Genomic DNA, 24406 nt, shown 5'->3' on the forward strand with positions numbered 1-24406 from the left:
TTATTGCCTGGGACTCTCTTGATTTTCCTCATGTTTTATTTAGAAATGACAGAATGCTGGACTTGGCAAGGAAGACATATATTCCAAATAGGATACACATATTTATATAATAATCCTACATACATTTCTAATAAATTTGTCCTAAATATGGTAACATGATTGACAATATTTTCATTTATGTTTCTTTATCTAATTTTCACTCATTGCCCTATAGAGAGGCATGAATCAGAGTTACAGCTAGGTATGGCTATGATTTTGTTAGCAAGATGTTCTTTAAGAGCAAACCCAACCCTGCCTGTGACTATGAATGCAAGGCCTACGAATGTACCCTGTAAGAATTGGATTTTTTCTGTAGCCTGAGAAATGCAAAAAGAACGGAGTGTTCATTCAATTAATAAGTGCCATATCAAATTGATTCCTGAGCACTTTCTAAACAGTGTATTGACTACTTGTTCTGTACCTTTGTAACAAAAATTCTGTAGCCTTTCTTTCTTGAATTCAGCGGTGGAGCTCTGAATTACTCATTTCGAAATACCAAGCTCGAGTAGTTTGATCAGAACAGGCCATCACCACCTTTGGATGTAATGGTATAGAGGCAAGTGAGCGCTCTGCCAACACAAAGCAAGGTGTGCCTGCTATTTATCGGGACAGGAGGAACACTGATTCAGACATGAGAAGATCAACATCGTTGTCATTTGGCCCAATTTCCCCCGCCACTCACTCTGTAAATCTGCGGTGCACACGCGTGGGTCAGCCCTGCTCGAACACACCAAACCTCAGCTCCGACAGCTGGCCTCCCCCAGCCGCCCCGAGGCGGTAGCACCGCGATGGGCTGCGGGGGACTCTGACTTTATTCAGCCGTGCCCGTGTGCGGGGGGGATCGCGGTGCGCGCTGGCGGCCCCGGGGCGCTGCACGGCGGCGGCGGGACGCGCGGTGGCGCCTGCGGAGCGCGCAGCGCCGGGCACTGCGGCGGGCTGCGGGGCACCGAAACCGCTGCCGAAAACCCGCAGCCGGGGGAAGGAGAGCGAAAGAACGGCTCTCCCGACCGCGGAGATGCTGCGGGATGGAGGAGGCTGTCTGGGGAAACAGCGGAGCGTCGTGGGGCCGCTCGTCCGCAGCCTCGCGGGGGTCTTAGAGTGGCCCCTTTTATCGCCCCACAGAGAGAGCTGCCGCCGTTCTCCGCCCCGGAGGGTATGCCCGGTGCCCCTCGGAGAGGTGTCCCCGTCCTGGGGCGTAAGGGGCCGCGGAGAGGAGCCCCGACGGCGCCTGGCGGAGCGGGGAGCCCGCACCGACGGCGGGGTGCTCCCCACCCGCGGGGGTGTGCGTGCGTGTGCACGAGTGTCCGTGTGCGTGTGTACGCGTGTGCGAGTCTCTGTTTATGTGCGTGCATGAGTGAAGGCTCAGGCGCAGACTGCCTATTGGTATCTAATCTTCGGGCACCCTCCCTTCTCTCCCTCCTCTCCTCCCCCCCTTCCCCCCTCCTCCCTCCCTTGTCGCTTTTGTCTTTTTTTTTTTTTTTTTTTTTTTGGATTTCAGGCTCATTTTGTGGAGTTTCTGCCCCTCTCTGCGTCAGCCTCACGTCACTTTGCCGGCAGCTCCCCGGCTTGGGCTGGAGCAGGAGCCGGGGCTGCTTTATTATCAGCTGGAGGGGAGGAGGAGACGGTGCGTAAAGCGGCGAGCACGGCGCCCCGAGCCCCGCCGCCGCCGCCGCCGCGGGCTGCGCCCTCCCTCCCCGCCCTCCCTCCCTCTTTCCCTCCCTCCCTCTCTCTTTCCCTCCCTCCCTCCCTCTCTCCATCCCTCCCGCGGGCAGCGGCCGCCCGAGTCCCCGCAGGTAGAAGCGGAGCCTCCGCCACCTGCCCCTGCCGCTCCGCGCGTTTTGCAGCATCATCGGGAGCCGCCGCGGGGACAGGCGGTGCCGCTGCCCACCCGCGGGGCCGGGGCAGGTGCTGAGCCGTGCCGAGCCGTGCCCGCTCCCTCCTGAGTCCCGGCGACCCTCGCAGCCCCCGGTCGGGCACGGTGGCGGCTGCTGCTGCGGCGCGCCCATGTGAACCCCGACCGCGGGGTGCCGGCCCGCGGCGCGGAAGGCTGCGCACCCTCCGCAGCATCCCGAGGAGGCCGTCGGGCAGCGCCGGGGTGATGGGGGGAGGCACGGTGTCCTGGCGGCGGAGGCCGGGCCCCGGCCTGGCGAGGCTGTGGGGCTTGTGCTGCCTGGTGCTGGGCTGCTGGCGGGGCGCGCTGGGCTGCCCCTCGTCCTGCCGCTGCAGCTCCTGGCGGATCTGGTGCGCCGAGCCGGTGCCGGGCATCTCCTCCTTCCCCGTGCCGCAGCGGAGCGCCGAGGGCGACAATGTCACCGAGATGTGAGTACGGCACGGCCGGGATGGAAGGCTGCGGGCCGGGGGGATGGCGGGCAGCTTCCCTGCGGGGGAGCGCACTCGCTCCGCGGGCAACTGCGGGGGCCGGGAGCCTGGGAGCCCGGCCGTGATTTAGCCCCATCTCCGTGGGCTCGGCCTCACGGAGATGCCCTTGCGAGCCCGGCGGGATGACCCATCCCGCCGGCCCCCGGTGGGGCTTCCCGGGAGCGCGGGGAGGGCGCGGGGGTCGCTGCCGGCCGCGGAGCATCCTCGGGGTGGGCGCTGGGCTGCAGCCTCCGGCCCCTGCCTCACCTCTGCGGCGGCAGCGGGTTTTTAATTAATCCATCGATTTCAGTTTCGCGGCTACGGTTTATTCCTGCGGGCTTCGCTGGGTGGTTTTCACCCCCGTCACCGGTCTCTCCTCTTTTCAATTCTTTTCAATTCCCTTTTTCAATTGAAAAAAAAAAATAAAATAAAATAAAAAGAAAAAGAGAAAGGTAGGGATGCAGCACATTCTAATGGAAGGGAAAGGGAGAACAAACTATCTTCCCTGCCCTGGCCATAGACATGCAAGCCTGCTTTGCCCTTCTCCATAAGGTGGCTGGAAGGAGAAAACGCTGAGCCTGCAGGAGAATGAGAATTGTGCTCTCAGAGTGTTTGAGGATTAGGAAACCCTCACTATTAGCAAGGAAGGTGCAAAAAGTTTTTTTTTTTTTTTTTCTCTCACACCTGTATTTTTTCCATCCTTGTTTGCCTGCAGCTGATAGTCGGTGAGGGAGTTGTGTAGCGATTCATGTTCAATCCTACATCCTTTAATAGCCTTGTACTCTGTGGCATCCACATAGGTTGCTTGAGAAAAGGTGCAAAGACTTACTGAGCAAAAATTTTGGCTACTGGGCATACAGATAATGGACCTGGACAGCCTTCTAAAGCTATTTTGTCTATCTTCCCCAGCCCCTGCTGTTTGTGGATTGTTACCCACAACATTTCTATTGTAAAAAAATCCAGAATATTTTCATCCAAATCCATACAGATTTCTCACTGTTTAATTTCTATTTCCTTTTCCTCTTTAATCTTTATTTAGAAACAATACAAAAATGCCATGAAATATTTTGTGATATTAGGTTAATTCTAGAACCTCTGGGCTATCTTTCTGCAGTTTGTTGTAGTCAGCTTGCTGCATTTCCCTGTGTGCGCCTGGCAAAAAATCTGGTGGCATTTATTTCTACTATTCATATACGGCCTACCTTTGGCAGATTTTTAGGACCTATGAGAATGGAACAACCTTTTTGAGTTGTTATGGCAGTTACTGTTTCAGATGCTTGTTTAATATTCTGTGGATTGCTTCATTAAAAAGAATTGCTTCAAGCTATGCATCTCTGCTCTTCTTCATAGGCTTTGCTAGCCTTATTATCTAGTACTTCCAATTTGGAGGTAATGCAGCAATTTCCCCCTAGAATTTAAACCGTTTAAAAGGCCAGAGGAATAAATGCATATGTAAATATGCACTCCAGCCACAATCAACTTAAAACATGTCTAGTCATTTTGGATTGGTGCTTTTCATTTTTATTCTGCCCTATGTTTTTGTCAGCATCGCTGTCTTTACAGTTCTTCTCAATTTCTACTGTATCATTCTGTGACATTGCATGTTGTTGTGTTTGGTGTTCTAAAAATAATTTTGAGTCATGGATTTCTCAGGAGATGTTCTTGCACATATTTAAGATGGTCTTTTCTAGTGTACTTTTGACATAAAACATGAAGGCCCTTTAATTAGTTTGCAGACATAAATTAAAAGTTGGACTGCAGTAACTGTCACATTATTTCATTGCAGGAACTTAGCAAGCATTGAGTATGTAAAGAAGCAGTTCTTTCATGGTATATAAAGATTGCGAAGACATGCTTTTAACACTGTACATCTTTCTTTATTTTATCTAAGAAACCAGTTTAAGAGGCTGAAGTTTTGCATTTTACTTAGGAGGCTTCAGGCCTGATTTTTCTTTTATGTGCTCTGTAGATACAGGAACACAATTCTGTTGGTCTCTGATGGAATTACTCTTGGTATAAATGAGAGCAAGAAAAGCATAAGACACTTAATTTCTAGTAATTTATTCCCTTATATTTCCTGCATGCCAGTTGAGACCAATCCTTCATTTATTGCTTATGCCCTCCTCTTGACTGGAGAGGATCCTGTGATCTCAGACAAAACATTCACTGACTCCAAGTGCACATGGGCTGAATAAAGATCTTCGCCTGCGTTGTGTGTGGTGGGATTTCTGTGGTAACTGAATGGTCAGGGTGGGCATGTGGCAGCTGTGGTTGTTGGCTGCGGGCTGGGTGGATGGCACCGAGCAGGCAGGATGCAAGTGGGCAGCAAGGGTTTCCCCTTGGCTCTGAGAGGTGGGAGAGAGCCAGCATGATGCTGGTGGGAGTAATAGACCTGCGGTCCCATGCATAGGGCAGCCTCCACAGCCTGGTACATGGGAGCTTCTGTACTATTTTGGCCCACAATGTAAATGGTGGTTTAGAGCTAAATAAGTCTTCTCTTCCCAGTCCAACTACTACTTTATTTCTGGTTGGATCTGCATCCAAATCTTCAGAAATTAGCAGAAAGACTTTCAGAGCACTTCTGCATTAGCCTTGTGAGGCCCAGCTGCTGAAACTTGGTGTGGGAGGGCATAGGAGTATTTCTGCCTGGTGCTTTTCTTAGTCATCTTCCTCACTCTTTCCCTTCCTTGTTATTTTGCACAGTTTTCTCATTCTGATGAATAAAGGCAGATTAAAAAAAATCCCTGTCTCTAGTGAGATTTTAGATTTGTCCAGTTGGTTAGGGTGCTGACATGGGCTGGCCTTGATCTGGAAAGCATGTGCCAGTGCTAAAATTGCCTATCGTAACAGAGCTCAATTGTAATAACTATTTGGTACTAGTGATGCTATTAGAGATAAATGGAACTCCACGGCAAGGCCCTGCATTAAAGTCAGGGTTATCAGCCATTGAGGCTCACACTAAGAGCTAAGGAGCAAGAATGGTGAGAGCAAAATGAGTATATAAGCATTGTTAAATCCAGGCGTTATGGCAAATAAGTAGTTCTTAGTGAGATCACTTGAGCAAGAGTATTAATAGGATAGTAAATGAGTCACTTCAAAAATGTTCAGGACTTTTTGTAAAAGGACTGGTCTAATACTTTCTCATTGAGTAAAATGTATTGTTAGTATATCCCTGTGTCTAAGACACTTCATAGACCTTGATTTCAAAGTGTTTTCTTGCACTGTTAGTATATTCCTGGCATAGTTTTTCAGCTCTGGTATCAAGTCATTAGTATGTTGACTTATGTTTATTCAGGTGAAGTGGGTTTGAAATTAATGAGTGTATTTCAGAAAGAACTACTTGCCAACAAATAGGTGACTTCTTAGCTCTTGCCTAGTAAAAGACAGAGGTGATTGTGTATCGCGTACGTTTCAAAACCACAAAGTAAATTACTAATGCAGTTATATAAAGCACTCTAGAATTGTTAATAAATAAGACAGGATAAGTAATTTATAGAGTAAATTATTTAACAAGTCATGTGAGCTTGCGCTAAAAAAAAGGCATGTTGAAATTCATATGAAGATCAGTGCTGGTGGTATTTTGGGTCTCTTTCATTTTAGATTTCTAGGCTGTTGTAGATTAAATATAGTGTAAAACTATCTTCAAGGCTTCTCACCCCCCAGCCCCTTCTTCTTCAAAGAAACTTTAGACTCTGCAGCAATACATGGCTTGGCTGGTTTGCAAAGCTATTTCTGGTGACTTGGAATTATATAGTAAAATACAACGCATGAGGCTACAAATTATTACAGGGGGTAGGGGCAGTGGTGATATAAAAGCTCATTTTAAGAATTTGTCTTATTTGTCTTTTTTTTTTTTTTTTTTTTTTTTTTTTTTTTTTTATGTCTACTTTTAAAGATCTGGGTAGCAGGTTAAGGTAAATTGACAGTAAGCATTAGATTTTTTTTTTTTTTTTTTTTTTTTTTTTTTTTAATTTCCAGGCTTTAAAAATACTTCAGACATCACAAAACAAAGGATTTTGTATATGTTGGATGTTTTTGCTCCCAGTGATCTTCATTATGCTTTGTTTTAGTCCTCCTCCTTCCAGTTGTTAAGGACTGATGGGCTCCTTGGGGGCTGATAGGGGCTGTCTCCGGCAGGCTGGTGTGAACCAGCTTTTGCTGGAGGAATGCAGCATCCTTCAGGCGGTGCTCAATGTTGTGTAGGAGTGGGCTGGCAAAACACTGCCTCTTGTTCTATGTCTTTGGTCACTTGAGTTTTAAGAGAAGGTTGGGATTTATATATGAAAATGAAGGCCTTTTGTAAGAATTTGAGGCTTTGGTGTTGGATATGTCGTTTTCAAGAAACTTGTGCTTCCTTTCCTACTAACAAGAAAACAGAGAGTTGGGCAGTCCACCCTGCAATATCTTTATGATGACTTTTTCTGGATTTCTCTCTTTTTTTTTTTTTTTTAAATTCCAAAAGTGTAAGGGAGAAGGCAGCTTAGCAAGATTCTAGATCTCAAATCACAGTAAAATAAAAACTTTTACATAACTAAACAAAAGCCTTATTTCTCCATTTTGGATATTGCTTTCAAATAAGAGGGAAAAAAATGTTCTTTTTGTATTGCAGTTCCCTCTTTCCCGTATTTTTCATCTCTCACTGCAGCAATGTCTAACAACATGTCAGTGAAGGTGGCTAGCAGAATATCCTTGCCCAAGCTGGATGAGCGTAGCTGGTAATGACAAGTAATAAATGATGAAAAATGAAGCAGAGAACTCTAGAAACCCTAAAAACCCTCTCAGTGCTTATTGATGTTAAATGTATATTTAGCTTGTTAGGCCTGAAAAGCCTCTCTTTGAAAACTGTCCTTTAAAAAGTGGAGCACTGATTGTATTAATTCATCATTTATGTGCATTTCAAATGGAGAAATATATTCGTAGAGATTTGAAAGCCATATGCCTGTACTGCTCTGTTACTGCACGCTGTGTTTGCTAAGATCTTTTTATACAAATGTATGTAGGCACAGAGCTGCTATTGAAATCAAATATATTGGGCATACACCTTAATTCAATTTTTGATTGTGAGCCTGTATTTTCAGAAACCACATAAAGCAAGCCAAGCTTAAACCCCACTGAAATATGTATACAGAGATATTGTTTCTTATATAGCTACTATTAACATAACATTGAAGAGCCATAATGCATTTACGGGAAAGGAGCCATGCCATGGAAATTCTGTTGTGAATATGCAATTTTTTAAAATTTTCCTGGAAGAAAACGACCCGCACTGAATGTTGATTATTGACAGAAGTTATAGCTGAAACTGTTAAACATATTTCATAGCAATTCAGCTGTTCTTGTTTCTGGCATGGGTTGTCATTGGTAGGATATGTTCTTGAAGATCAGGTTTCAGGTCAATATTTTTGGTTCCTAGTCAAGGCCTTAAGAAATGAGACTTTTTGCAGAACTAAGGTAAAGTAGAGCAAGACAAACCCAAGGCCAAAGGCATTTTTAGAGGCATTTTAAAAGATTGTAATCTTTAAACAGTGTGACTCGAACCAGCCTTTTGCTAAGCCTCCTGATCATGATCCAGCAAGGTCCTTCACTTGATGCCTTTTATTTTAGGGGAAAACTGAGGCTTGCTTTCTGAACTCATTAAAGTCAATGGCAAAACTTGACAGAGTTGGCATTTCACCAATGCAAAGTAGTTCAGAGGACATAACTAAGGCATGAAAATAACCAGTTCAAACATTTTCCTGCCTGACTTACTTTTGGAAGAGAAGGGGGCTGTTACTCCATTGCTTGATGTATGCTTGTCTGGGAGTTTTCTTTGCTCCCCTGCATTTTCCTACTATGTGAAGACTAAATATGTTGAGTCAACAGGAAGTTGAGAATGAGTATTTTAGAGTACTTCCCCATGCAAAAGAGTGGCAACTACAGTCGCTTCAAAAGCTTATACGAGATCCACAGAGAATACATGGTCCACTATATACACCTGCCTGATGTTTAAATAAAAGAAGGACAGTGCATTAATCAAAGTTAGCCCATTGCTGAAATGTTAAAGCAGTGAAATGGTGACACCTCTGGGCTTCCTATGGAAGAGTCCCATGATGAAGCTCTATTTGGGGCCAGGCGAGTTATCTGTTTTACCTTGTGGTTTGACTGTTGGGACAAAAGAAATCTCCCAGTTTCAGATTTAAATGAATTTATTTTTACCTTTTTTGTTTCTGAACCATACATATAAAAATAATTAGGGCCATATTCAGCAGATACTCTGTGAAACGCATATTACACAATCAGATGCTGTATCCCACATGAAGCGTACATAGGACGTGACTTTTCCCATTCTTTTGCAACAACTGTCTGATTTTCTAAATGCCAGACAGCACAGCGAGCATGTGCAGATAAATCAAGTGCTCATACTGGGCATGTCAGACTTATGGGCATGCACTGGGAGACTTCACAGCATGTGCTGCAAGTGTCACGCACTGGACTTGCTCAGCATGTCTGGGACTGTCCCAGGCCTCAGCATTTAAAATCTGGCAACTCCTTGCAGACTGTGCAGCAAAGGCACTTAAAGCATCTGGCTTCTCTCCTGCCAGCAGCGGAGAGCCCGCTTCTTCCAGGAAGTGATTCAGGAGGCTAAATTAGATTCCTACTGTGAATTACCTGATGGAGGCCCCCTCTTCCACTCTCAGTAAGAAAACCTGGGGGACTTAGTTCAGTGAGGTAAGTGGAAATGCAAGAGCTTTCCTCCAGCGAGCAGTGTCAGGCTGTGGAGTGAGTTGTTTGGGCGGTCCAAGCAAACCTCTTCCGTAGAACACGTTGGGACTGTCTCAGCTCACAGCAGAGCATTGGTCAGAACCTGGGTCTTGCACATCAGTATCACAACTACTGTCCTGTGTGGCATACAGATGTGGATTTGCCTTGATTCTTCTTGTCTGAGTTGCCTTACTTGGTCTGGAGTGACCAAGAATTCAGTGGTTCTCACAAACCTGTGGTCTTCTACCTCACACAGAGAGGCTTTTATTTTTATTTTTATTTTTATTTTTAAATCAGTGGAAACCTATTTGGTGAATATGGGTCTAGTTTTGGAGGGTGAGATTCCATTTTATTTTGGATAGGCAGGTGAACAGGCTATTGCTTATTTATCTCCTATTTCTCCCTCCAGACTTGCATCTGCCTAATTTCTAAAAAACTGTTTTTGGAACTCATTATGCATACAGTGATCTTCACCTGGTAAACACAGTACAGTACTCTCCTGCTGGGAGCTGTTCTTTTGACTTCAGTGGGAGTAAGTAGTGTACTTAGGCTTATGCTGAAGTATTTTACAGTTTAAAGTGGAAGGAATTTAAGTATCTCTTCAATATTGTGTATTGCATACATACTGACATATGTACACAAAACTTCAAACTTTTCAGGTCAGATGCAAATAGATTTACAAACATTTTGATTTGGCACAAATCTCAAATTCTCAAATCTGCATCTGATTTTTTTTTGTTGTTGTTGTTGTTTTGTTCAGCTCTAGACATCACTGCAGTACTGCAGATCCTCTGGACCATATTTATGTTCAGTAGTTGTCTTGTTTGGAGCTTTTGTCATCTGGGGGACGTGGACTTAGGTGTCACAGCTACAGAAATAGATACCACTTGTCTTGGAGATGGGAGTGAGTCAAAGGAAGATTATGTTGATCTTCCCTGCCCTTAACATTTTTCCCAACCCTCCATTCCTGTTTGCATAGAGATGGGGCACTTGTTCTGTCTGCTTTCTTGGCTGGTTGTATGAACAGTTTTTGCTGTTCATGCAAGGCTTAGTAGATAAGAGACCTACAAAATCGGAGATATCATTGAAATATCTGCCCAGTGTTGTGTAGTTGCACTTCATACATCCTGGGGATTGGTAAAGTTGCAAAAGGTATGTAAACTGAAGGAGTGCTGAAAAGTGTGTGCAGCTGTGTGGTTTGGTTACAAGAGCCATAAGGATAAACAGCTTGGTAGATGAGAAAAGTATTACTCTATTCTTAAACAGTGGCAGGGGCGAAAGCTGTGAAGGTAAATGAAGAATGCTGTGAAGTTAATAGTAGAGAAGAAGAAGGTGAGTTTGTAGAAATGGTGAAATAGTTTGAAGATCACAATAGCAAAAAAAAAAAAAAAAAAAAAAAAAAAAAAAAAAAAAAAAAAAAAACAAACAAACAAACAAAAACATCACCTTCTGAAAGAAGTATATCAGGGTGAGAGTATAGTTTAAAAGGAAAATAGTAGAGAAGCCATTCAAAGACTAGAAGTTATGTTAAAATGGAAAATTGTCACTTACAAAAGAGTAGACTTTCCTAAAGTATAGCAATAAAGATTACGGAATTATGTTCATGAATGCATTTTAAGTCAAGTTGATCTCACTTTTGAAAAGGCAATATATATATGTCAAGCAGCAGAATGAAGAGAAATACAACTAGAAACCTGAAGGAAAGGCACAGAACATGGGTCTGCATGTACCGTTGCATGGGAGGATTTCCCCCAAATCATGTTGGCCAAGTACATGAACATGGAAGGTTATGAAGAAAATGACAGCAATGTGCTAGTCAGCATGAGTATTAGAAATAGTTTGGATACTGACAAATGCTCAGAAAGTGTAAAAAACACATAATTATGCTAATATATTCAGTGAAAGTAAGAAACTACTTACATTAAGCGAAGAACAGGATTTCTCAAGTGAAGAGAAAGTGGTGTTTTTAGGAATGCTAATGGAAGAAGCTATAAATTCAGTAGATTGGCCAATTAAGTGAAGAGAAATGGACAGGACAGAGAACAGAATGAAAATAAATGTGATAACAGAAAGAGAAATAGGAAACCATAAATGTGGAATAGCAAAGAATACCCCTGGAAGATTGTGGCAGAGAAGTAATTTGAATGTTGTTGAAATGTTCTCTGTGAAATGCATTGGCTAAATACAAACAGTAAGATTGATGTTGATATACTGAAGGTGGCAACCTGTTTTGAGCTTACAAGAGGGAGGTAAACATCAAGTAAGTTGGTATAATGGAAATTCAGAAAGACAACCTGTATCCCTTTTGAAAGGGAAAAGGGGTTGCAGAGAAAAAGGATAGAGATTATAACCATATGTAGATTCTCAAAATTTAAAATCAGAGCAAGGACGATTTATTTTTTTTTTGGGGGGGGGGAGGGGTTTGGAAAGGGGAATATTATTTGAGATGTTAGGAGTCAAATTATTCAGCAAACTTAAAGCATTAACAGGATACAGGTGGATTTTCCGGAATAGATGGCTTCAAGTTCTGTAGTTTCACTTCATCAGTTGGAAGTACTACCTTTTGATCTGTATTTGGTGCAAGATGTATTGCACACAGTGAGTGGTACAATGGAAGGCATACCAGGTATGGTCATATGTCTTGATGATCCGGTGAATATCAGAAAAGACTGAACAGAATATGTGACATTTCAAGAGCCAGTACTTTAAAATTGAATAAATCTGTGTCAAACAGTGGAAATAATATATGTGGGAGGATAACTGACCTCAGAGGGAATTTCAGAGGTACTTTCTTGTGTTGAATTAAAAAGACTCGGGGAATACTGAACACGTCAAAACTTGAAGACAGGAAAAGGACCTGAACAGTTGTGAAGCAGACTGATTTATGTCAACAAGTACTTATCTAACTGAAGGATGTGCAACTCACTTAAGACATCCCTCCACAAAGTCACTGCCTGAGCTTGGATGCCTGGAAAGAAAAGAATTCAAAGGTTTTGACATCAACCAAAACGCTTTAATGTTTTCGTTCACCGAGAGAACTAAAAAGACACATCTAAAGGATGGTTAGGAGCAATCTTACTGTGCTGTTACGGAATGATGTTTTTCCATTTTCATTTTGCATCCGGGCCAGTAACAGCTACAGAGGTAGTGTGTACAAGTGCTGAAAAAGAGAGCAATTGTGTTACTATTCTTTGAAAAGTCACTACAGTAGGTGATTTTGTGGGAAAAAGAATTGTCACATATATTTTTTTGCATTTTGTTGTGGTTTAATCTGGCCAGCAGCTAAACACCACAGAGCTGTTTGCTCACCCTCCCCCCTCCCTCTCTGGAATGGGGGAGAGAAATGGGAAAGTGAAGCCTGTGAGTTGAGAAGAAGACAGTTTATTAAGACAGAAAAATATTAATAAAAATAATAATAATAACAATAATGATGATAATAGTAGTACTACTAATAATGTGTATGAAACAAGTGATGCACAATGCAATTGCTCACCACCCGCTGACTGATATGCAGCCTAACGCCGAGCAGCCAGGCCCCCCTACCCCAGCTAGCCACCCCTATATATTGTTTAGCGTGACACCATATGGTATGGAATACCCCTTTGGCCAGTTTGGGTCAGCTGTTCTGGGTCTGTCCCCTCCCAGCTCTAGCTGCACCCCCTGCCTGCCTGCTGGCAGGACAGAGTGAGAAGCTGAAATGTCCTTGGCTTAGTATAAGCACTGCTCTGCAACAATTAAAACATCAGCATGTTATCAGCACTCTTCTCATCCTAATCCAAAACATAGCACCCTACCAGATACCAGGAGGAAAATTAACTCTGTCCTAACTGAAACCAGGACACATTTATATGTCCCTTCAAGATGCTTTTTCTTACTATCAAGTTAAAAAAGAAGAAGAAGAAAAAAAGAGCTTGTTTACTCTTATGTGTGCTCTCTTTAGAGAACTAATAAAGAACCACATTCACTACTCTTCTTCTGTATGTTTATATAATGTCTTATTTTTAGTGTATGTTATAAAGGACCTGTATAGCAGTTTAAGCCTCTTCTTGACATTCTGCAGAGATGATTTCTTGTGCAGTAGGTAAAATGTACTTTGTAGATAAGTATAAAGTCAGTGATTAAGATACATTTTTTGATTTAATAGCTTATTGTCTGTCCAGCTTGATACTTCTTTCTGAGTATATCAACAAATAATAGCAGCATTTACAAAACATCTTTGCTAAGGATAAGCTAGACTTTAGCTGTCAACTGACCTCTGGAGAAATGTCAAAAATTGATGCCTTGGTGAAATATCAACCATGTGAACTTCATGGAGCTCAGCGGGGAGGACAGGTCTCTGAATAGTGATCCTGATGGAGAAAATACTTAAATAAACTCTGCATTCATTTTGTGGAAAGTAGTTCTGAATGTGGAGCTTGTCAAGGGCATGAATCTTAAATCTGGATAGCTGCATGAAGTGTCTTGAGAGTTGGCTAGATCTGGTAGTGTGCTATTTGAAGAGAAGAAAACAAACACCTTGAAGCCAAACCAAAGATGTAAGTAAGCCCAAGGGTGCATTATGTTTCAGTTTCCTTGCCTCTAAATATAGTAACTGTTTCCTTAAACTCTGCATTGCAGACATATTTATTTATTTTTACTTTTGCCTTCATGTTTGCATTCTGTAGAGTGAACTAAGGCTGGCTGGTAAACTGTAGGGTTTCCACTTCCCAGGCAGTTGTAGTCATAAGCAAGAGTATGGATCTGCCCCTGCAGCATGAGAACCAGAATGAGATCACCAGTGTATTCTTCCTTTCTCCTACTTTAAGTTTGTGAAATGGCACTAATTGTTCAAGATGTCAGGGTTGGAGAAGCAATTCCCAATGGCAACTGCTTGCTTCTTATTGGACACTACTGATTGGATAGTATCATAGTATTTTGGCATGTAGTCAATGTCTGAGTCCCTCCGTCTCCTGGCCGGTGGTGCAGCCACAATGTCAAGGACAAGGAATTCTTGAAGCTAACTGTTCTCACTGACCTTTGCCACGAGACATCTAGTTCGGATAGCCCTGAACAGTGTGTTATCTGACTGTGGGATATGTGAAAAGAAGAATTTGTGTGTATGCCTCTCAAAAAATGTGTGTTCCAGTGGCTGCCAAAGAAGATCCCAGAGTTAATTCTGTCAGTTCTAGAGTGCCTGTGCTGGCATGTAGATAGGTACCTTCTTTAGGGCTACTAAGATGGTGAAGGGCCTAGATGGGAGACATATGAGGAGTGTCTGAGGTCCCTTGGTTTGCTCAGCCCAGAGGAGAGGAGGTTGAGGGGAGACCTCATGGCGGCCTGCAGCTCCCTCACGAGAGGAGAGGAGGGGCAGGCGCTGAGCTCTGCTCTCTCCGACAGCAACAGGACCTGAGGGAACATCATGGAGCTGGGACAGGGGAGGGTCAGGCCGGGGGTTAGGGAAAGGTTCTACCCACAGAGAGGGTGGTCGGGCACTGGGACAGGCTCCCTAGGGCAGTGGTCACAGCACCGAGCCTGCCAGAGTTTAAGAAGCGTTTGGACTGTGCTGTTATTCATATGGTCTGAATATTTGGGTAGACCTGTGTTGCACCAAGAGTGGGACTTGATAATCCTTATTGATCCCTCCCAACTTGGGATATTCTATGATTCTATGATTTAGTTTTCTCTGCCAAACACTGTAGATGAGAGGAAAAATTACCCTAAAGGACTTAAGGAGCCTGGGATAGTCGCAATTGATTTTCCACTCTTTGTGGTATACAGGGTGACTCACAGAAACAAACAAACAAACAAACAAAACAACAAACAAACAAACAAACAAAAACACAACAAAAACAACAGTACTTGCTCACAATTTATCAGGAGACACCAAAGAGGCAAGGAGTTGAGCACGTGTTTGTGTAACTGCTGAATTCTGGGTAAGTCCATGGTGGACTAATCAGATGCTGTGCCTCTTTCCTGAGTCAGGACACACTTTTTCAGCTGTCAAAGTTCTGTTTCTTGACATTGGCCTAATGACATCTGGCATGGATAATACCAGATGAGGAGAGCAATACAGAATAAATAACAGTAATAAGATTGAGCCTGTATATCTGTAGAGAAATTTCTGCTTGTATGTGTCTGTATTATACTCATTGCATGCTGTTAGAGTTTCCCTCCTAGGGGGAGCGTGGTCCTACATATAAAGATTTCTTGCTTGAGTAGAGATTATGTCATTGGTCCCTACATCTGTCTGAAACCTGGCATTCCTGATATGCAGCATTGTATAGCTCTATGCTTCATTTTCAAACTATGTGAGTTCACACCCCTCGAGCATTATTTTAAGTTTGGTTTCAGAGGGGCTGCAAATGAAACCCATTTGAATCTGCCAAGTTTCATCAAGTATTGTGTCAAGCTTACAAAATTTTGCATGATTTTGATGCATAACCATAAATCAGCCCAGGTGTGCTGAAAATGTCTGTAAGTTTTAGCTTGCCTTTTGATGAACTTGGTTTGACATTTGATTTTGTAAGAAAATACAGCACTAGGGAACTTTGCAGTGTTTAATTGTGGATGTCACATACAGCTCTCACAGTAGTGTAGACTAGGGACATAAGTGACCTGTCATTAAACGATAACTGATCTGCTGGCAGTTCAATGTCTGGAGTGTGCTGCCTTCTCCCTAAAGATTTAGTGAAAAAATATCTCAACATATTAAGTTTTCCCAAAGTTCAGAAACATTTAATTTGACTAGAGAATATTTAATACATTTCAAAACTTTTTTTTATTATTATTATTTTTTTATTTTTTTCCACAGCTGTGTGAACCAGAGGTAAACATATAATTGATTTATTTTTTAGAGTGTTAAGAAAATATGTTTCCCATAAAGGGAGCTTTCTGGCAACAGAAATACTTCTGAAGCTGAATTACAATGTTTGCTTGCATCTTTGCATCTATGTTGTCAAGACTAGGGTGCAGTAACTTTTTCCAGCATGAACTTGTAGCTCCAAATGAAGTAATGTACATTAATGTACATTAGTAAAGAGGAAATAGGGTAAATTAGATAAGATAGGGATACAGAATTCTGCTTTTTTTTTTTTTTTTTTTTTTTTTTTTTTTTTTTTAAGACGTTTGAAAGTTAGAGTGAGATACTTTTTTGAGCTGCTAAAGCACAAAAGAAGCTCATTTATTTTAAAGTGCAGAATATGCTTTCTATTTTTGCTCTCATAGTTCAATTGCTTTCAGGTTGCTTTCCCGGCTTTGTACAAACTTAATCTATAGTCTTTCACATGTGTAAGGAGCAGAAAAGAAGAACATGTTCTTAAAAAAGAACATGGAAGAGTTAACTCTTTCACAATGAAATTTTAAATTATCCTTTCAATAATGTTACAGAAACTGTGAAGCATGAGTGTGTGGCATTGTTCAATAGCTGTTGAAGTATGCTGAGATGAACATGTTATTATAGGTTGTAGTGTGCACTCAGTAGGTGTATGATTCTGAATGCCTTTATCAGAATTAATCAGTAGTTTACAAAGAGGAGATGAAATTGAAGGTCTAAAAACAAATACGGTTTACTGATGACTCACTGAAGGAGAGACAGAATGCTATAGCATAATCAAGTGAATACTACTGTAGACAGCTGAGGGTTTGGTTTGAGGTAGTAATTGGTATTTGTGAGCTGCTGTGTGTGATCTGATTGGGTGTTATCCAGCCACAGTTTGGTGGCACTGCACTTTGCTGTGGTGCACAGGGGGAGCTTCCAAGCCCCTCATGTGACTTCAGCCAGCCATGAGTCAGGATGTTTTTCTTCTGTGCTACGATAAAACCTTCAGTTAAAGAACAGGGTGGATGTTCTGAAGGGCAGGCAGGCAAATTACATTTCTCAGTGTCGCCCACTGCGAGTCAGAGCTTTTAGAGTATTAATGTTTGATGATAAGTAACATCAAGGTAGAGTAGTTGTGAAGAAAGTAAAAATAGCATTCAGTTGGGGAAGAGGTTTTATTTCAAATCTGCCTCTAAATTAAACAGAAGAACAACTTCCCCTGAAAGTGTAGAACTAGTCACTGTACTTTTTTCTTTCTTACTGCCATGAAATAGTTGCACAAGCTTGACTTAAAATAGTCTTGTTAAGCAAGTAAGGAAGCATAAGGGAACCTGCTCATGGTAAATTACATCTGTCCATTCTTTCTGCAAGGATTTTCAACTGTATGAAATATTCTTTACTGTCATATTCTGGACTGAGAGTGTTTTAACAAATGTATTGCATAGCAGCTATTGTTCTGAGCTAGTTACAATTCACTGGGTAACCCAATGTTCTGCATTCCTACCTGAAGTGCAATTATGGACAGCTGATGGTTCTTTTTGGTTCTTTCAGTTAGTTAGAAGGTGGCATCTTAAATCATCTACCACATTCACTGTAAAGAGACTGCAACCATCTCAGAGTAAAGTATGGTTGTGTCTGTCTGCCCCCCCCCTTCTTTTTTTTTTTTTTTTAACTTTTAAGGGACATAATAAGAGAAAGATAAAGACTATACATTTATGTTGCTTCTTCCTTCCATATCTTTTTTTTTTTTTTTTTTTTTTTTTTTTTTTAGATTCTGTGATTATGTTCAGATCTTTTTTTGGTGTAACCTGTGTTGGTAGCTTCACTGACTTCAGCAGAGCTGAACTGTTTTACACTAGCTGAGGTTTACTACAGAATGCAATACACTAATATATTTTTATGTGACACTGTAAGTTATATCAGAGTTCTGTAGCTCCTCCACTGTAGTGGGAGGTTCTGGGTAAATGTTTTTATGATTAAAATTGCGATGTCAGATTTCGATGTGTAATAACTGTGTTTAAGTAATGGATCTGGGTTATGGTGGTGTATGTCAGAACTCTTCCAATAGCTTAATCTTTACGTAGTGCAACTGGTTTCTCAGTTCATTTTCTTTTACTTTTCTGAGTCCCTTTTCCCTGTGTTTCTCTGTCAGTTTCCCCTATTCCAGCTCATTTGTGTTTTTCCTATCACCGTCTCACCAGGGTTCTTAGTGGTTGAACACTGAAGACAGGATGAAGAAGCTATCTTGACTCTTGAATAGCTGCATTTTAGTGTGGTAAGATCCAAGCGACAGAGAAGATGATAATTAAATAATGAGCTGTTCTTTGGGTCAGGTTCAGATGCAGCAAGTTCATCCACGTGCAGGACTCTTGGGTGGGATAGTCTTTAATAAACTGCTTTGGTTGGCAAAATACGTGAATTTACCTACCAAAAAAAAAAAATAAAAAATTAATAAAGCCTAAGAGATCAGATTGCTTTTAAAATTCAAAGGGAGCATGTACTAAATTCAAAGTAAGTCATTGTCTTGTGATGGCTCTTATTCTTATCCTATGAAGATCTGCAGAGCTGTCAGTGTCATATGACGCAGGGGTAATGTGTTTTGTCCAGTGTCATGCACTGGCTTTTTACTGCTTTTCTTTTCTCAGGAGACAATGAATGGTGTAATGAATGGTGTAGGTGAAATTTTTTTGCTTTTCCTGGCACTTGGAGAGAGTGTAGCCCAAGTCAACTTTGCAACTTGGAATTGGCCCAGCCAAGCTCTTCGGATTCTCAATCTTCTGTTGGGATATGCACACACTATTTCTTTTATGTACTAGTTGAAATACATTCGTTCTTTTGTGGGAACGCAATCCACTTTCCTTTCTATTTCACCAGAATTCTCTTTGAATGTGACAAATGCTTAGAGTGAAAATAAATTTTATTCTAGCAAAGAAAACTCACACTTTTTAGGAAAACCTGTGGCTTGATTATTTCTGGATGCTTCTGAAAGTACAAGTGCATCTCTACGTTTGTGACTGGAGTTATCTATTGAAATGCATGGACTCTTTAGCAAGGTTATTTCTTGCATCAGGCTTACTTTTCAGCCCATAATGTTTAGCTGAATTGCAGTTTCTGCTTATTCCTTCTTCCTAGACAGCATGACTTGCACTGTGATTTTTTTTTTTTTTTTTTCTTGCTGCAGTAGAGGTAACTGATTATATCATTCCCCGTGTAACTTTTAAATTTCCACTCCACAGGATGCCACTGATCATTTGTAGATCTCACATGGTAATGATGCAAAGGACCAACCTGCATCCCCATGTCGTTTTGGGGCTTAGGCCCAAAACATATTATTTTCATGTGAGTGGATTCGCAGTGCTTTGTGCTCTGTATACAGTACATACATACATACATAGTACACAGCACTATGATAGTTTCTTGTCTCTTAAATTCCACTTACATATGTAGTTCCATGAAGTGCATCCTCCCTTGTCTTTTTTTTCCTATTGCTACACCTTGTAAGTAGAACTCAGACTGCTTTGGTGCTGAGAGAAAATCAGTTTAACAGGTAATTCGGCTAACAACATGAAAGCAGGGCAGTCCACCCCAAATGAAAGTGGGAGTAACTCCACTGCCACTATTAAGGCTGATTTTCTGCTGTTGTAAAATCCATGACGTAGGGAAGCAGTGTCATGGAAAACAGTAGCACGGTAATGCAGCTTTTTTACCATGCCTTGAGGGTGACTTCCTTCCTCAGTGAGCAAAGCTTCATTTCCCCTGTGTAAAACTCAGCTGTTTCTCCTTCAGCCCTGTCCCACAAAGTACTATTTAAATGATGGAGAAGATTTTAAGGATCACGTTTGCATTGCAGATGCTCCAGCTAGAGCTTAGTGTCAGTTTTGACAGGGGAGCCACTGCTGCCACATTTCAGGCTTCAGTGCTTGCCCCCTGAACAATCAAAGCCATGGAAGAAACCATTTTCATACTTTCCTTGCCTTGCTTTTTCAACAGTTACATTGCAAACCAGCAAAAATTAGAAAGCATCAATGACAATGAAGTTGGATTTTACATCGGACTTAAAAATCTGTAAGTACATGGAATAAATATTTTAAAAGGCTATTTCTTTATTTCTCTGACAGAAGAATGTAGAGACCCCCTCAGAGAGTGGGTCTGACTTTGTTACAAAGGACAATTGTAGACATTACAGTTCATCCATGTAGAGATTTCATCCACATTCTTATTTTTGCCATTATTGTCATTATTCTTACTAATGTATTGTAAACAAACTGTTCTAACAGTTTTATCTATTTTTACAGGACTGTGGTGAATTCAGGCTTACGGTTTGTGTCCCGTCAGGCATTTGCAAAAAACATCAACCTACAATATATGTGAGTAAGGAGAGCATCTACATTTTAAATCAAAATTGCCCAACTCCTGTTATTTTTTTCTCTCTTTTACCATTTCCTTAATATAAAATGTTTTAACAAAACAGACTTCTGTCATTAATCAACCTCAAATAGGGTATGTATGATAAGGAACTGTCAGAGCATTCAACATGTATGATAAGGAACTGGCAGATCACAAGAACATAATGTGGGCTGGTAAAAAAACTGTCTAGCTCATTATCTTGTCACTAACAAAGGTCTCTGGCTGTGTCTTTTTCAGGGAGCAGCATAGCAGTGTCTCTCCCAGCTGAACGGAACTGGTGCTGAGGGCATGATGTCCACATTATATGCATCACACTTAGTGATGTGGGTTTGACCGGTTTTAGTCTGATTCAATGGGCTGAATGTGTTCTGTGTTTTAGCAACTGCAGTGCAATAAGTGCATGCATAGGGCATATCTTCTAGTGTGACTTGATCAGTGTTCATGCTCAGAGACTGTGTGCTTAAGTCCTATAAGTGACGATGATCAGAAGATTCACTTCAGAAGTTCACTCATGATCTGAACAAGTACATCCGAAGCAGAATGTAAGAATGAGGTTACTTCCACAGCCAGCTGCAATTTGCAGTTCAGGAATCAGAGCTGGTGTCTGTGCAGCTTTTCAACTGTGTTTTTCTTGTTTATTTACACTTGAGATTTAGCAAAGGCTGAATTCATCTTTTTTTTTTTTTTTTTTTTTTTTTTTTTTTAATATATAAAACTGCAGAGAAAAATGATCACCTAAAAAGAAAGATTTTTTTTTTTTTTTGGTCTTTGTATTTGCGTGTAAGTAGATGTCCCTGAAGGACTGTAGTTCTGTTTGATGAGACAGACACAGAGTAGTTCACTTTGCTACTTACATTTTGTGGATCTGGTCCCACAAAATATTGAGATAATGTGTGGGAGTCAGTTCCTCATGGGTTATGTGTTTTAGCCAAATATGCAAGTGTATATTTCAGTCCATCCATCTTCATTAGATATGTTTACCAGTTACTTAAACCTTTGTTTTCGTTAGGTCCTAATGAGATCAAGAAGACATAAGGCTTCCAAGATGCTTCCTTGTTATATGGAAGGACTTTTGAACTGAACTCAGGGCTTTGTTAATAAAATAGAATCACCTTCTGCACCTGTGTTTTCCAAAGAATAGCAGTTAATTTATGGAAGGAAGTGGATGTGAATATCTGTATCTGCCTAAACAGTAATTGCTGCCCTTAATGTGGAACAGTCACTAGAAGAGCATGAAACAGACCTTGCTGGCCTATGAGGCTTACATATTGCTTCATAGAGTCATGAATAAAGTAAATAGCTTTTACTGTAATCATTTGGAGATATAAAGAAATATCTTCCAGGAGCAAATTCGTTTGTCTAGTGTGACAATTACTGAGTGAATTATGATTGTAAAAGATAAAATTCCATAAATCCAGGTGCACGTGCACTGACTAAGGAAATACAGAATGAAAACTTACTGGCCAAGACGTACAGCTGCAGACAAAGGTTTAGTGGCTATGCTGGGACAGAATCACAGCCTTATGCACCAGAACAGTCTAGGATCAAAAGGAATTTTTTGTTAGATTTTTCACATTACTTTAGCTGCTGGGAAGACATGTATCCAAATACAGTGTAGAGATTAGGACACCAAATCTACCCATCTAGGAAGATATTACAGGGAAGAGCAGCAGAGGACTTTGTAAAGCAAATCATTTAAGGAAACTAAGAGAGTATGTTCAGTACAATAAGAGAAGATTGTAAGGGAATATACATCTTCATATCTTTAAAAGGAGAGTGATTATGATGAACAGAGCAATTGGTTTGCTCCATGACCATGAGTGTAGGATGATAAATAATGAGTTTAATTTGCAACAAGGGAGATGGATGTTTCGGAGACCTTCCCAGCTGTATGGGAAAGTAGGAACTACAAAAGGTAATGGAGAAGGCATGTGAACAAGGTGTCTTTACAATGCTTTGGATACAGGAAGTGCTTCAGCTCTTCACACAGGCAACCATGGAATGTATTTCTGTTGGTAATCATGATTTATTAGATCTGTAGTTCATAGAACTGCCAGTTGGAAACAAATTAGGCTGACTGATATCAGTTAGATTGATGTATGTGGTATCCTGATTCAGGAACTTTCCTGAACCAGGAACTTATTCAGTCTCATATTATTCTTTGTTTTGGTGGGAAATTAGTAATATTAGCAGAAACAGGATAAGTCCTGATAAGATGGAAAATATTAAGTGACAACACCGTGGGATTTCTTTACCACCTCCTTTATATATACGTGGCAAAGCAGTAAGTGTGCAGACATTTTTTATTGAGGCAGATCTATTATCCCTGCAAAAAAAAAATCATTAGTTTATTTTCTCTGGGATGTCTTGATGCTGTGTTTAGTGTTTTAGTGTTGGTGCTGTGTTTAGTGTTTTAGAAACACTAAAATGTTTCTAAAAACCGCAGAGAATCAGTGCTTGTTGTCATCAGCATTAAAACTTCTGTTGACAGCATGGAGAATGAGGTGTAGCCCCCATTTTGGTTGGGACAGTGAAGACTATTAAGATATGCAAGCATTTTATTTTACAAGAGTAACCTGTACAGGTCTTTGAGAAGTCTTGCACCTTATTTTAAAACAGTAGTATGTTATTTCCTATAATGAAAACAAAAACTACAAACATTTTCCTAAAGAGAGACATAGCTCTATAAACTTTAATTTTGCTGGTGACACTATTGCAGTTTTCTCTTTCTTACATGAAAAGTGTTTTGATATAGCTAAGGAGCTTTGTGATATAAATGTACCATTTATATTGTGATACATATAAAAATATCAGATGGTTAGGAACTTATTAACACACATTTCCCTAAGCCCTTTTTTGTCATTATATTCTTTTCTTGGCCAAACTTCTGTAGCCCAAATATCTTTCTAGAGTTATGTATGATGAGAAGACTTGAGTTATAATATAAAAAACAGGAAGAGAATGCTTTAATAGGTGTTACTTAAATGGAATTAATAGTCTTGCTCATCTAATTCTGGTATTCTCATTGACCTCAGACTCAAATTAGTCAACAGTCACATTTAACAAGCTATTAAACAGTCCTAGTTTGTTAGTGTAGTAATTTATAAGTTTATCTGCTGCTAACAGTAATTTTAATGGACTTGTGTAATACATATACATGGTATTCTGTCAGTGCCTTTAAAACATAAAAATAGATTTCACAGAAAGTGTCTTTTTCCTAAAATATTAGAAAAGAGCAATAATTACATGCCAGACTGTGTGTAATTGGATTGATGAATCATAGATTTGTGTGCAATGTATACATACAACTCTAGGTGTTAAGATGTGTTTCTATGTCTGTAAAGTTTAGGAAAAGCAGACAAATGAAACCATTTGAGACCTAGCTGCAGATTTTCCCAAGTATGCACAAAGGGCTGGCTCCAGCTGTAGGCAGATCATGCTGCTGCCTGTGGAGGGAGACTGAGTGTAGCAGAATGGCCATTTCTTCACCTCTTCTCCCTGGTTTTCCTTTTATCTGTTTCCTCTCCTTCTTGTCTCATCTTGCCAGGAGTGTTATAGGCAGTATAGTGGCTCAATGACATTGCAATGAAGATCTACACAAGTGTTGCCAGCTGTGTGGATATTTATGCAGCTTCTCAGGCTGCTCTTGCATTGTCTGCATTGCCAAAACATTCCTTTGATTGTATAATGGCTAGCTAGTCTGAAGCGAGCTTGATATTTGTATGTAAAATACAGTTGTGCTTTTGACTGAACTCTGGTCCTGTTCGTAGGTGTAGCCAGACTCCTCACGCCAGAGGACTTTTTTTTTTTTGAGTCTTTGGAACCCCAGACAGACCTTCTCTGGGCTGCTCATGATGCTCTTTTTGTGTGTAGTTGAATTGGGGGACTAATTTATATTCTCCTTCCACGGAAGTGGAAGTCCTTAACTACTCCATAAGCCTGGTACTGAGTTTTTTACTTAACATGAATTAAAGAGGCCATAGAAGGTATCTTTATAATCAATTTAAAGTGCTCAGATTATAAAAAAAGAACCAACCCTAAAACAGTAAATTTACTGTCAAAGCA

At 41.1% G+C, this 24406-nt stretch overlaps 1 protein-coding gene across 5 annotated transcripts in view; it reads left to right on the forward strand.

Moving 5' to 3' along the window:
- Positions 1–1782: 1782 nt before the first annotated feature.
- NTRK2 (neurotrophic receptor tyrosine kinase 2) overlaps positions 1783–24406 on the forward strand; it is a 204189-nt gene continuing 181565 nt past the window's right edge. Inside the window, exons 1-3 of one of the 5 annotated variants that reach the window (XM_084505478.1) lie at positions 1783–2358; positions 19925–19999; positions 20230–20301. In XM_084505478.1, coding sequence (XP_084361604.1) covers positions 2138–2358; positions 19925–19999; positions 20230–20301 — 368 coding nt within the window. In that variant the 5' untranslated portion in view covers positions 1783–2137. Of the gene's footprint in view, positions 2359–17212; positions 17275–19924; positions 20000–20229; positions 20302–24406 lie in introns of those variants that run through there. The other 4 variants (XM_084505480.1, XM_084505477.1, XM_084505479.1 and 1 more) reach the window with 4 other exon arrangements.

The sequence above is a fragment of the Aythya ferina genome (genome assembly GCF_964211825.1).
Source record: "Aythya ferina genome assembly, chromosome: Z".
In the NCBI taxonomy this organism is placed as follows: Eukaryota; Metazoa; Chordata; class Aves; order Anseriformes; family Anatidae; genus Aythya; species Aythya ferina.